This window comes from Culex pipiens, chromosome 1 (assembly GCF_016801865.2).
Source record: "Culex pipiens pallens isolate TS chromosome 1, TS_CPP_V2, whole genome shotgun sequence".
NCBI classification, from domain to species: Eukaryota; Metazoa; Arthropoda; class Insecta; order Diptera; family Culicidae; genus Culex; species Culex pipiens.
Window position 1 is genome coordinate 105,780,601 of NC_068937.1, and position 15,735 is coordinate 105,796,335.

At 35.5% G+C, this 15,735-nt stretch overlaps 1 protein-coding gene across 1 annotated transcript; it reads left to right on the forward strand.

The window, feature by feature from the left end:
- Positions 1-8,573: 8,573 nt before the first annotated feature.
- On the forward strand, positions 8,574-11,435 carry LOC120426694 (bifunctional purine biosynthesis protein ATIC). Its single transcript, XM_039591472.2, has 3 exons — positions 8,574-8,700; positions 9,424-9,554; positions 9,614-11,435. Exons 2-3 carry the CDS (start codon positions 9,536-9,538, stop codon positions 11,365-11,367), a joined length of 1,773 nt encoding a protein of 590 aa, XP_039447406.1. The 5' UTR covers positions 8,574-8,700; positions 9,424-9,535; the 3' UTR covers positions 11,368-11,435.
- The last annotated feature ends 4,300 nt before the right edge of the window (positions 11,436-15,735 follow it).

The window sequence follows — 15,735 nt, forward strand, 5'->3', positions numbered from 1 at the left end:
ATGCCCTAATTTGAAGAAATGATATCTCCCAAAATACATTACCAAACATCAAAAACTTATATATCGTTGGAAAGGTAATCGCGAGGGCTTTCTATCGCACTTTGATAAACATTTGAAAAATTATTTTTTCAAGGGTAATTTTTAGGGTTTTTGGGAAACTTACTCTTAATTTTGAATTTTGACCGTGTTCGCAACCACTTATCATTACGCAGCCATTTTCATTCGAAAGATTGGACGATTTTGCATAAAATCAACTTGAGAAAAGTAGTGTAATGAAATAGTTTTCGTATAGTTATTAGCGGATGAAAGAAATTGGTAAAATTTCAGTTAAAAATAACCAAAGCTCAGACTTCAGAAATGAGCCTTATTTACAGACAAAACAAAGCAAGATTGTATTTGAGCTGAATGTACAGTCATTTGAGGCAAATCTGTACATATAGGATGAATAGGGACAGCTATTTCAACTATGCTTTCACTCATTCGATCATATTTTTAATTTGTTTATGTAAAAGCATACATAAACAAACAAGTTTCTAAATTTGAAGCTTTAAAGTACTCTGAAAACTAATGTCCTTACTTAGACTGTCACGGGTCCCCCAGAGACCGTTATTATGAAAAAAAAATTTCCACCCAAACCAATGATTGGACATGGTTCCTGGGACCATTCTGCACCTCTGGGCCGAGTTTCAAAATATTTGCCGGCAGAAATTTCGAATACGGTCAGTTTTAGTGTTTTCAGTAGAAATTAAGGAGAAATCACATGTGAAATGCGTAGGAAATGATCAAAATTTCAATGTTTCAACACCAAAACATTACTAGTCATGGTTTTAAATTGTATTAACATGTAGCAGAATGATATAAAAACGATTTACAGCTCTGACTTAGCCGGATTAAGCCTAAGTCAAGTGACTTAAGTACATTATTTACAAGTTTATACCTTAATATTTAAAAACACTCCTGCATCAGAGAATTTTAAGTCAAGTAAAACTAAATTGCACAAAAATAACTTAAAATGGGGTGACTTTGAGCCAAGGGGTGACATTGTACCAATAAACTCATAAAGATTGCTTTGATAAGCTTGAATTTTATGTTAATTTATTTATTTGTAGACGGATTAATTTGGTTTATTTATGTTCCCCCAAAGCAATTTGATGATATTGCTACGCAAATCTGCTTATTCTGTTTGAATAAAGCGTGTTGATTTAAAATTGATTTAATTAAAATAAATTTGAAATCTCCTGGAATCCTCCAAATTTGAAAATTATGCTCACATTTTTCAGTGCTGAATCAATTCCTACTGAAATCAAATAAAACAATCAAAATATTAGGGAAACAAATTTTGTCGTGGCAAGTTTGTGACATTGCAATTAGAATAAAATTGTTCTTTTTTGTTTTAAATCGCTTACAAATTTCAACCTTACGAATGAAATCCGGAGAGTACTCCAGCTATCATTTAGCTCATATATTTTTGTTGTCATGTGTAATGACTATACTTAGCAAATGTTTAATGATACAACTTCCCACAGGATTAATATTTCAAACCAACCAATTATTTTCAAATATTGCAGTTATCGTCATAAAATAACATTTTATAATTGATTAAATTTATGTTGAAACACTCATAGTTAGAATTCAATAGAACATATTGTTGATAATCAAGAACGTTCACTAATAATGTATTCAACAAAAAAAATCCTACTTCTGCCCAATGTGAAAACACAATCCATCTTTTAACAAGCTTGGCATATCTTATGAAAACATGAAAATAATCAAATCAAATCAAAATGATCGCTCTACAACATTACCAGCCTAACTGGGTTAGAGGCAACCACGTTTAACACTCTACCACCGAACCCGGTATAGTCAAGTATGTACAGGCGATGTAAGTTTTCAATGTGACTTGTGTCCTAAAACTCTTGTCGGGGTCAAACTGTAAGGCTTATGAAACTAAAGCTTTATCTATTTTTTAGTGTTGCGTACTTATTGAACTTTTTATGGCAGAGGACAACATAATCTACGAACAATATTTGCAACGATTATACTTTGCAATTCAAGCTTATCGAGCTTGTTGTTAAGCTATCTGGCTATTATAAAATCGTAAAATTTGGTACAATGTCACCCCTTGGCTCAAAGTCACCCCATTTTAAGTTATTTTTGTGCAATTTAGTTTTACTTGACTTAAAATTCTCTGATGCAGGAGTGTTTTTAAATATTAAGGTATAAACTTGTAAATAATGTATTTAAGTCACTTGACTTAGGCTTAATCCGGCTAAGTCAGAGCTGTAAATCGTTTTTATATCATTCTGTTACATGTTAATACAATTTAAAACCATGACTAGTAATGTTTTGGTGTTGAAACATTGAAATTTTGATCATTTCCTGCGCATTTCACATGTGATTTCTCCTTAATTTCTACTGAAAACACTAAAACTGACCGTATTCGAAATTTCTGCCGGCAAATATTTTGAAACTCGGCCCAGAGGTGCAGAATGGTCCCAGGAACCATGTCTAATCGTTGGTTTGGGTGGAAATTTTTTTTTCATAATAACGGTCTCTGGGGGACCCGTGACTGTAGTCTCGATTCGCCACATTTCACTGAAGTAATATTTTATATACAGAATTTGTTTCAGGAAGGTCTGCTTTATTTGTATTGATATTGAGGATGAAAAATTAACTTTAAAAACAAAAAAAAAATAAAAATCCCTTTGCCCCATATACGGTGCAAAGCTACGCACTTATTTGTTTACGGTAATTGCCTAGTTCTCGACATAAAAGCGATTTGAGGTAAATCGTAGTACCAAGGTACTACGTTTTGAAGGCAAGTGATATAGGGGTACCATTTTGTATATACATCGAATCAAAAATATTGTATGGTCGGTGACAGAATGATTGTCACTAGGTACGTACCTTTGCCCCGCTCTTCTCTATTTAATGCAAAAAAAATATGTTGGGATTCATTCAACTTTAATTTTAATTGCTCTTAATAGGAAACCCATGTATAAAGTTTTAATTTGCGCAGCATAAATACACTGAAAATAGATTTAATTGAAAAACAGACTACACCTATTAATTCTACGCAAAATTATCTTTCTAGTGAATTCTGGCTCGACTTTGTACTACTTGCGGTTTTAGAGATAAAGCAGTTTGAAAATGAAGGTTTTTAACATTGTTTGCAAAAAAAAGCGAAACTTTGGGGTGGTGTCAAATAAAAGGGCGTAGTTCGATTTGGACGAAAATCGAGTTTCTTGCTTGTTTTGATGGTATCAACAGCCCCACCAAATTTTAACTTGATCAAAAAATATTGATTTCAACTTTGCACTTTTATGTGCATGATTGAGGTTATACAAATAAAGCAGACCTTCCTGAAAAAATTCTATGATATGATCGAATGAGTGAAAGCATAGTTGAAATAGCTGTCCCTATGAATCCTATATGTACAGATTTGCCTCAAATGACTGTACATTCAGCTCAAATACAATCTTGCTTTGTTTTGTCTGTAAATAAGGCTCATTTCTGAAGTCTGAGCTTTGGTTATTTTTAACTGAAATTTTACCAATTTTCTTCATCCGCTAATAACTATACGAAAACTATTTCATTACACTACTTTTCTCAAGTTGATTTTATGCAAAATCGTCCAATCTTTCGAATGAAAATGGCTGCGTAATGATAAGTGGTTGCGAACACGGTCAAAATTCAAAATTAAGAGTAAGTTTCCCAAAAACCCTAAAAATTACCCTTGAAAAAATAATTTTTCAAATGTTTATTAAAGTGCGATAGAAAGCCCTCGCGATTACCTTTCCAACGATATATAAGTTTTTGATGTTTGGTAATGTATTTTGGGAGATATCATTTCTTCAAATTAGGGCATTTTTTCGAAAAAATCCATTGTTCAAAACATGTTTTTATTTACAGGTGGCTAACGGCTGACATTTTCATTGGTTCGAATGTAGTTTTTATGGTTTTTTGGTGCGCTGAATCGAATGAGAACATTGCCGTAACGATTTGAGAACATGTGCATCTAGTGGGACGGTTTCAGCGAGAATTGCTCATATAAAAAAAGTGTTTTTTTGCAAATCAAGTTTTAGTGACAAAAAGTTAAATAAAAAATCACCAAAAAATTGTTTACCGTGTATCATTTTTTTCAGTGTAGCCCTTATCCAAACCTACAATTTTGCCGAAGACACCAAATCGATCAAAAAATTCCTTCAAAAGATACAGATTTTTGGATTTTCATACATCATTTTTGTATGGACAGCCGCCAAATTTGTATGGAAAATTATATGGACAAACCAATGATGCAAAATGGTTTCTTTGAGCATACCGAAGGCACCAAAAAAGTTTCAGCCGGATTAAAAAATACAAAAATGAAAATTCTAAAAAAGACCGAAAAAAGGCGTAGAGAATTGCTCACTTATTTTGAAATGCCTCTTTTAAAAACTCTGTATCTTTTTTCAGGAGCTAGATAGGACCATATTCTCTTCGGGAAAGTTTTAGAGGATATTGAGGACTATATTTCTACGGTGTTATTTTTTTCGATTTTACAGGATATTTTTTCAGAAATGTCGCTGAAAATCGATTCATGTTGATATTATTCAAATTTTTAATAAATATGTCTTGAGGGCCTCTAACTTACATATTTGACCAATATTTGACCTACAATAAAAAAATTCCGATCCAAATTTACCATTTTTCTAGCTATCTTTGAAATTACCCCAAAATCAAAGCTGGAAGAACCAATCAATCAAAACAACCGAATAAAAATCTTTTCAACAACATAATGGGCAACATAAACATAAATAGCTTATTTCAATAAAAACCTGTTTATTACTCAATAGGCTCCCAAATTATTTTTTTTAAATCCTCTGCCATATGACACCATGACATTTTAAAACATTTTCGAATCAATTATATTACATTGTAGAAACCAGTTTTCTAAAAAATATCAGTTTTGGTTCAATATAACTAGAATTATGCTCGATTTCGTAAAATAAAAAGTGACTTTCTCCAAAATTTCTGGATTTTATTATCTTTCTCATGATGAACGCCATTTTTAACATTTTCAATCGAGTCCAAACATGCCATGATTTTTATTGCAGGAAAATGATGCATTTCAAATGGTTATCAGTTGATTAGACTGTTATATTCATTAAAATTTGGAAGTGATAAACTGCTAACGGGACACATATGCGATAGAACTAAAGAAATCTGTCGTGTTTCTTACGTGCACTTTTCTTTATCAAGGGACAAGGCGTAGAACGTCAAAGTACCACAAAAAAAAGATGTTATCGAAACATTTGTTTTTTAGCAATAAATACATAGAAGATATTTCAAAAACTTATGTTTGCAAAAAACTTTACTGGTGTATTATATATATAAAATGCATTTTGCATTGAGATGTTGAAACCATGACTTGTTATTTATTTTTTTAATATTTTTTTGTCCCACTCGAGTTTGGTCAGAGTTGAGGGAAATAAACGTCAAAAAATATTAGCAACTGTCTTATATTAAAACATTTAATTGGATGAGAAAATTTAATAATGTGCAAGTACTTTTCAGTATTGCTTGTCAACTCAACGCCTGGTCCGGTGGTGTAGTGGTTAGCGTGGTAGCCTCTCAGACGAGATTTGCCTGATCACGCCTTCTATCGGACGGGGAATTAAAACTTCGGTCCATTTGCGTAAAAGAGGTTTTGGGTGACTCACCACACATAACCTTCGGACGCCTAGAAATGAGCAGAAACTTGCAACAGAGACCACAAAAGACCCGGGTGTCGTTAAAGTTGATTGCTTTTTTTCGTTTTTTTTTTGTCAGCTAATATCATTCATCAATATTTCGGATATTGTAATGATGTGGCTTCTTTGACCAATTTAGCATTTTTTTTTAGCCTACACAGTAAAAATTGTGTAAATTTGGAAGGTGTGATTTTGAAAGGTTGAATACTAGGTTGAATATTACCTTTTTATGATGTAATTTTACCTCAATTTAGACTGAAAAAGCGACATCCAAACAGAAAAGGGGTAAAATTACACATTTTTTCTGACATAAAAGATGTACCCCTTCCCAGATGTAATATTCCCATGATTTTTTTTTCTGTGTAATGCTCCAAAACAAATTTATTTCAAATTGAAAAGTTGGTCAACTATTAAACAAATACTTCTGATGCTTCCTGCAATGTTTTATTTATTACATTTTCTGATAGTCATTTAAATTTCATACAATTTGGTCAAGTCATTGAAGAAAAGTGTTAAAATCATGATTTTGAATTGAACTAAATGCGAGACTTAATGTTAATTAAGTTTTAAAAATTGAATAAAAATGTTTTAACAGAGTCTTGGCATTGTTGGAAATTACTGATCATTTTTCTGTAACCACTAAAGTGGATGGCACCCCCAGGTGCTCCGCGAAGTTCGTGTCTTGTGTTTGTATGAGTAAATCATTCGCGACTTCACGACATGCTCGCGATCTTGAGGTTTCCTCTTATCATCTTCCACAAATCGTGTTTTCGCGGCGGTTGGCATTTTTTGCTTTTCTCGCTGAGGAATGGTCACAATATAAATTAAAAACTAAATTTAAAAAATATATTCATCATAAATTTATTGATAGTGACATAGTTACGTCACTATCAATAAATTTGCAAAATATCAATGAATTCATTGAACTATATGTTTCACTTTTTCCGATCTGTAGTTCCAAAATTCACAATTTTTAGATGCTAAAAGTGCACAATGTTATTAAAAATGCCAACATAAACATTATTCAATGTATTCAAATTAGTTTACATTCGATTGGGCAAGTGTTTCTTGAAAAAAATCTTTCTTGAGAAATATGTGTTTGCTTCCCTGACAAAAACTTGAAATAAAATTTGCATTGACCTAATTCAGTTCTAATGACAGTATCAACTCTGTTAGAATTCTAGAGTTTTTTTTAAAAAAGGTCCTATAAGCTATTGTGTTTCATTTGTTTATAGGACCTATACAACAACACTCTAGAATTTTTGTTGTGGTTTATAAAATTAAAGTGTTTAAAGTATTTTTAGCTATCTCCAAAATTAACAAAAAACTTTAGAAAGGTTAAACCGTTAAACTAAGTGGATTTTGTTGTTATTCCAACATGCCTGCGCTAACCAGTTCTTTCGTTATATGTGTTTTAGAATCCTTACACATGTAAACGGTTAACCCCTCTCAATTTGATATCATAGGTAAAGAGATTAGTTTCTTAATGCTTATCTTAATAATATCAAAAGTCAAAATGTATATGCATGTTGTAAGTCAATTTATGTGTTTATGTTTATGATTAGGATAGTCTTTCCTCTTACTATCCCACATCTATTAGCTATTTTGAAGGTTATTTCTACATTTTTTCTCTGTTAAATTCGTTCTCCTTAGTACCAGTAAATTCTATCCCCACTTCGAACAAGTCAGCTGTTGAAAGGTAGTCCATATCTCAGCTCAGGATAACAACTGCACCAATGTTCAATTCAATTCAATTCTGTTTATTCCTGTAGTTTATCAACTAACTATTGTTTTTGTGAGAGCAATACAGAGTTTTGGAGGATCCTTTCTGCTGTGTATCTCAGTCTATCTATCTCAGTCGATACAAAAAGAGTTTGTTGTAGGAGTAAGCGATAAACAGGAAAACAACTCGCAAAAAAAACTGGGATAGTAGGGGGACAGGAGGAGGAAAAGGGGCAATTCCACCGGAACAGGCTTGGTTTGGTGTGTTGTTTGAGAGGTTGTTAGTCTTTAAAGCAGGGAGACGACTCCCTTACTTGGAATGACTTAACGGCCTAACAACAACCAAGGCCGACGTTTTACTTCCTCATCCGATAAAATCAGTCCCGCCTGTGTGGATCAATCGGACTGCGCACTGGACTCACAATCCAGAGGTCGCTGGTTCGAATCCCGCGGCGGGCGCTCTAAAATTATTTGTGTAAATATGGGTATTCGGCGCCGTCGCTCCGTGCCATACTTTCATACACTTAGGAGCCCAGGGCGGCGAAGTCCTTGTAGATAAAAATGAAGGAACTAGTGGTTGGTACTAGCAATGGTGGCCGACAGCTATAAAGTCAACTTCGTTTTTTCGTTCCGATAAAAGTGGAGCAGATGGGAATCGAACCCATGATCATCCGCTTACAAAGCGGACAGCGTAACCATTCGGCTAAGCCTGCTGCCACAATTTATACAAATAAATCTTTTTTTAAGTGTCAATAAATGTGTTAACTGACTGATAAAAGCGAGGGTTTATCACGTCTGTTTGTCTATGCATACATTGAAATGATTTATAATACATATACAAGTAAATCTGGCATAACTTAAAGCCATAATTTGAAAAGGGCTCAATGAACTAGTTTCTTATCAAACATTGCTTGGGGTCACTTTCTAGGTAATGATTTACAGCATGTGGTCAGCATGAAAAAAATACGTTCAAACTAATGCTGAATGCATTATTTTTTTAGGCCCATTTTAAATGTTACCATTGAGAAATTAGAAGCTTTAGACATGTGCGTTATACATTAAATAGCTATGAGGCATATAGCATATAGCGATCCTGCAATACAAATAAAATTTTAAGTGGAAAGTTTCATCACCAGTCCTGATGAAGTTCATCAGTTGTTTGTGAGTATTTCCAGGTTAGTTGATAGTCAAGCTTGGTAAAGTTGTTGCACGTGTTTTGGCGAAGTTGTGCTGTGTTTGGTGTATTGTAAGTGATTTTCAGTGTTTATTTTTGTAATTTTGAAATTAGTTGCTGAACAGGTTTTGTGTAGAACATTTACATGTATTTCAAGATTTTTTTTTATCATATTGTATTTATTTTGTATCAAGGGTATCAAGTAAATTAATTTGTTTGTGCATTTGACATGTTGAATTGCTTTACAATGTTTGAAAAGGGAAAATAAATTGCGTCTCTTGGCTCAGTTTTAGTCCATACAATCTTCTGCTAGTGATATTGTTAAGTGAAGTTTAAATATTATTAAATAGAACAAAACAGAAATTTTCTGTTTTTTTTTTCAATTTGCGCATTTGCTTGAGTTTTTCTATTTTTCCAAACTAAAATTATTTTAAGAAAAGAACTCCCGACTATTTTTAGGCAGACAAAATATTATGTTAAGATAGGTAAAACATAAAATAAACATAAAGAAACCCCGCATTTTTCGAGGTAGTTTTGAATAAAATATCCCTATTCAGTTTGTATCAGCAACTGACAACAAGAAACCCTTCCTTGAAGTCCGATGCACTTTTTCGCTGACCCATACGGAATGACTATCAGTGATAGCAGTGCATTCAAGGCTGACCTTATTTGAATATTTTTCGCTCGATACCCCGAGGCAAGCAACATTACTATACTGCTATAGGCGCGAATTGATAGTGGACTTTAAATAAACTAAAAGAAAGTGTTTTCTTCTTGGCGATCCGATCATTCTAGTTGCCGGCCCAGCTCGATCATCAGGCTCATCACGTTTCCAGTTGATCACAGTTTTCGCCGAGCAGCGAGCGGAAGCACATCGTCAGGTCGGGTTATCTCAAGTTCTGCAGCCATGGCGAGTGGAAAGATTGGTAGGTTTAATATAGGTTGAGTAAAGGATTCAAATTAACATCGATTTTTGCTTCCTCAGCGATTCTAAGCGTGTCGGATAAGACTGATTTGTTGGACTTTGCTAGTGGTTTACATAAACTTGGACTTAAGTTGGTAGCCAGTGGTGGAACTGCTAAAGCTATCCGTGATCATGGGTTGACGGTACGCGATGTTTCGGATATTACTGGTGCACCGGAAATGCTGGGTGGTCGCGTGAAGACCCTTCATCCGGCGGTCCATGCGGGAATTTTGGCGCGCCAAACCGACTCTGATCTGGCGGATATGGCTCGGCAAAAGTATGAGCTGGCGCAAATTGTGGTCTGTAACTTGTACCCGTTCGGGTTGACAATTTCCAAGCCGGACGTCACGATCGCGGATGCCGTCGAGAACATTGACATTGGTGGAGTAACTCTGCTGCGGGCAGCGGCCAAGAACCACAAACGAGTAACCGTGCTGTGTGACCCGAACGATTACGCAAAGGTGTTGGATGAAATCAAGCAGTTTGGTGATACCACCGAGGGAACCCGCCAAGTGCTGGCCTTGAAGGCCTTCACCCATACGGCCGAGTACGACAACCTAATCTCGGATTACTTCCGAAAGCAGTACTCGGCTGGCGTGTCTCAACTGAACCTACGCTACGGAATGAATCCACACCAGAAGCCAGCGCAAATTTTCACCACCCTTGAGAAGCTTCCACTGAAGGTGGTCAACGCGGCCCCCGGGTTCATCAACCTGTGCGATGCTCTGAACGGGTGGCAATTGGTTCGTGAGCTCAAGAAGGCTCTCGGTCTGCCAGCGGCTACGAGCTTCAAGCACGTGTCTCCAGCCGGTGCCGCGGTTGGTGTACCGCTTACCCTAGACCAAGCCAAACTGTGCATGGTCGATGACCTCTTCGACAGCCTCACACCCCTTGCTACGGCCTATGCTCGTGCACGTGGGGCTGATCGCATGTCCTCGTTCGGAGACTTTGTCGCTCTGTCCGATACGTGCGACCTTGTAACGGCCAAAATCATCTCGCGTGAAGTCTCTGACGGCATCATTGCCCCGGGCTATACCGAAGAAGCGCTGGAGTTACTCCGCAAGAAGAAGAACGGTGCTTACTGTGTACTGCAGATCGATCCCACGTACGAACCAACTCCAGTGGAACGTAAAACCCTCTTCGGTCTCCAAATGGAGCAACGCCGCAATGATGCCGACATCAGCAAAGCACTCTTCACCAACATCGTCACCAAAAACAAAAGCTTGCCCGAGGGCGCACTTCGGGATATGATCGTCGCGACCATCGCCCTCAAGTACACCCAAAGCAACTCCGTTTGTTACGCCAAGGATGGACAGGTCGTGGGCATTGGTGCCGGTCAGCAGTCGCGCATTCACTGCACGCGCCTCGCCGGAGAAAAGGTCGACAATTGGTGGCTCCGCCAGCATCCCCGCGTGACTTCGATGCAGTTCAAGAAGGGCGTCAAGCGTGCCGAAATCTCCAATGCCATCGATAACTACGTTAACGGAACTGTGGGCAAAGACATGCCGCTGGCGCAGTTTGAAGCCATGTACGAAAAGGTTCCGGAGTTCCTGACCGACGCCGATAAGAAATCCTGGGCAGCGCAGTTGAGCGGAGTTTCGCTCGGGTCGGATGCGTTCTTCCCGTTCCGGGACAACGTGGACCGGGCCAGACTCAGCGGTGTGTCGTACATTGCCAGTCCGGCTGGATCAACGAACGATGCTGGTGTTATCGAAGCTTGTAACGACCATGACATCGTCATGGTTCACACGAACTTGAGGTTGTTCCATCATTAAGGGTGGTTAAATGTGGAAATTTATGATATGAAATACAATATACAAAAATAAAGCATTTCTTAAAAATATTGTGTTGTATTCATGCATTTCAGAAATCACAACCAACGTTTAAAAATATTGAGTTTGTCGAAGAGGTCCAAATAAAAAATATGTTGAAATTAAAACTTAAATTCCCTTCATAAAATAGTGCAAATTATCATGAACTAGGGCGTCCAATTTTCCCGGGTTTTGAATTTCCCGGGAAACGGGAAAAATATTTTTGAAATCCCGGGAATTCCCGAGATCCCGGGAAATTTTTAAAGCTGTCATAAAATCTATGTTTTCATAATATTTGATATGTTTTCAAGCTTAAAATCATAGAATAAGCAGAATAATATTAATTATTGACAATCTACACTTCAACCTAAACAAGGACGACCGTTTTGAAATAGCTTAAAAGAAATTAAGAATTGTTTTTTTTTATCCTCTGTTGTGCTTTGGATTTTAAATGAACTTAAATTTTTTATTCAAATGTGATTCAAATTTAATAAGTGTTTTAAATGAATATATTTCTTTTATATATTTTTTATATGACATGACTACAAAAGCTCGAAAATTTTCTTTGAAAATGTCTAAAAAAAACAATAAGCGACAACAAATAAAATGATTCCAGCCAATGTTAAATTTTAGATAAGTTTTGAATTTCTTGTTTTATATAAAACATATTTTACAAATTAGAGCGAGTTGTGGCGCTAAAACCACGGCAAATAGTGTCCAGGGCATTCGTGGAAATACAAAAGGAGTACCAAACCTTCTTAGCATGGTGCTCCCAACGAATACAACCAAATCTCGGAGCGTATGGTGGTGTGTCCCCACGCTTCTTCCTCCCCTGTCGATTCAGAATTGTGTTGTTGTTCGAAGACTCAGTGCTCAAACTCAACCCAATTACGAGTCATCTCTGCGATACGGCTTTACGCAGTAGGCCTGGCCGCTTTAACGCTTGTGATGTTTCAATGCATTTCGATGCAATGGCGCACTACAAATGTTAATAAATGACAAGAAGAGTGCTAGGCGTCATCTAACCTAAGGCACTCTCCAGGATCCCTTCGAAAGATTGGCTGCGCTAGGGTCTGATTAGATTAGATTAGAGATAAAACATATTTTACAAATTATCTTTATGTTACTACCGCCAACTGATGAAAATCAGGACTACAGTCTGAATAGGTACAGGAGATTTTAGAGGAATATAATTGGAAATCGAATACTAGGAATTATAATGATCTGTTCCTGTTTGAACCGAAGTCATTATGCAAAAAATGGCTTCAATAGCTGTCTTAATTCGTTACATTTGTCCTGATTTGCCCCAGATTTTGCCGGTATTTGATGAAAAATAATTTAATATGAATTTTTTTTTAAATTTAATATCCTAAATATAAGTAATACTCTTTTTTTTTTGAAATTTTAATGCTTTAAAATTCGTATCGCTTACTATGTTTTCAACTGTTCATCTATTTCTACAACCAAATCTGAATTTTCAGACCAAAATTTGTTTTTTTTTTCAATTCCTGAGCTGACGGAAATAACTTGGGAATAACTTGGGAAATAACATTTTATGTTATTTATAACAAGTTTTGTTATTCGCCGTTATGATTTTTTTTGTTATTGGATTGTTATTGTAATAACAGACTAACATCATGTTTAGTTATTCTTCGAACAAATCTATGTTATTATTTTTTGTTATTTTAACAACTAATCCGATCATCCCAATAACAGTTTGAGATATTCTTCCATAACAAAAAATGTTATTCCTAAGTTGTTTTGGCTTGCAATCAATATCATACCAATAACAAATTTTGTTATGATAACATAAACTGTTAGTAAACTCTTATGCAAAATTGGATTTTGCAAGAATACTCCATAACACTTTCTGTTATTTTAACAGTATTTGTTATTGAAAAGGCATGAATTTAGTTATTACTGTGTTCGGGTTTCGGGATTTCCCGGGACAAATTACAAAAAATCCCGGGATTCGGGAATTCCCGGTTTTAGAAAAATCCCGGGATTTTTGTCCTGGGAATTCCCGGGATGGACGCACTATCATGAACATAGATTGTGTCATCTTTTGATGTATTGCTAATGTTGAAAATTTCTTCATTTCATATTATTTCATTGATTTCGATCTTGATTTCGCTGCTAGAGCATTACTTCAATTACTTGAGTACAGTTACTATCAGCTGAGATGCGGACTACCCTTCAACAGCTGATTTATTAAAAGTTGGGGACCGAGTTTGCGGGCGCCTAATCCTAATCATGATCGAATGAATCAACTGAATGAAAAAAGTTACAAAATAACCTTTGAAATAGATTAATAAATTTGATTTTTATTTATTTATCAAATGATGAAGTTTTTAAGTTGTGATAACTTTTGGAGAAACTTTATTTTTTGTTTGTGATATTCTCGAGTTTAATCCAATATTAAAACTATATTATTTATAATACAAACGGGAGACAGATGCTCCATCTTTATTGGTCCAACTCTGACTGACTTCCTTCACGCCAGCTGCGCACTACTACACTCGCAGTTCTACACGCTTCCAACGGTTTACCAAAACTACACTAATATTTAGGAACCACAATGTTCAGGATGCCACATCCTCCCCTTGCCAAATTGAAAGTTATAATAAGTACACTAACGAAACAATAAAGTTAATGTTAAACTAAAATCCTTTCTGCCGCTTCTCGTCTCAAGTTTTGCAACGCCTGGTGAAGTGTCCTTCCCATAGAACGAAGGCTATCGGCTTAGGCTGCCGATACCAACGATGCCAGTGATGCGGATCCAGTTCCCTTCTTTGCGTAATCATTGATCGTCCAACTTCCCTGTCTTCCTCCGAGTCAACTAAAATAAGGAAAAAAATGAAAAAAAAAACAAAAATCAACAGTATACCAAGCTCTGAAAAGTAAAATTAAAAAAAAAAAGTGAAAACCACGTATATCATGCATAGGAAATCATAAACCTCTTTGTAACATATTGAACCGTATCAATATAACATCAATTTGAATGAAAACTGTATAAGGCTTCCACTCCTAACTAAAATTAATGTGTTTATGACATACGTGTGTCATGTCGTTATAGTATAAACTTCAGTGAACTTCCTTCTTTACAATTATTTAAACTGTGATATAAGATAACTCTTTTCATCGAACTATCCCCCATCTAATGGCTATTCGGAGGTTTCTTTTTCCTGCGATAGATTTACGCAAGAGGTGCTTAACTTTGAATGTATTAACTGTTGAAAGGTAGTCTATATCTCAGCTAAGGATAGTAACTGTACACAAATAATGCTAAAACAATGCAAAAAATTGTTTAGGGTTTCCACAAGGCTTGAATGACATTATTCAATAGCATTGTTTAAAACCGTAAATTTCAGAACAATACTTCATCCAAGGGTTAAAGTAAATGCTTAGTTTGTTAAGAACTCAGTCCTATTTCCATCCACTACTTTTACATATTATATTCTACTTAAATTCAAATTATATTATATAAATCTTTTACATAACCTTGATTGCTCTTCGCCTATTGAGCTTTTTATCACTTGGCTTCAGATGAAATCGTTTTTATAAACTAAAATCGCTGGAATCTTCCTATTGGGTTATATATTTATGATATTGATTAGGGAACATTGTGTGATGAGGACTCTTTTTCTAAGAGAGTGTTTCGCGGCTTTACCTTTAAAAAAAACGAATTTTACGAAGAGCCACATTCAGCTATGTTCTAAAGTTATAATTTAACGATTCATACCGCGGTTGGCTTTTTGTATTTATTCCGTATATATAAGATTCCTTGATTTAGAGATAAACATACTTTGCTTTGTCAACTGACGTACGTAAGTAATGTTATTTACATTAAATTTGATTGATAACAACTTTAACTTTCGTCGCCCGCTATCTCGAATTTCGTATCTTGTACATTCTCTCCTTATATTTTTATACTTGTTCTTTATTTATTTATTCGTCAAACATACGATGACTACATAGATCCCTGCTTAAAATCTAAATACAATGGAACATTTTTTGGATAATATTTGATTGTAGAACCGTTTTTTTTCTATAGTGGAACTTATCAATGTGCAAACCATTGTGTTGCTATATTTATTATGAGCTTCCATTATTCTTTTTGGTGAGTTCTGTTCAGGCAATAGTGCCCCATCCTTCCATCCCGGTAAATTCTGAAATGTGAACTGTTCAGCGAATCCTTTCTGCGGTAGACATTACTCAGTAAGGCTGGCCACTTACATTTTTGCGATACATTTTCGTTTGTTTTAGAATTACTGCATTAATATTGACTCATCATATTGAAGCATTTTCCTAAGACTTATCAGCCACATTCTT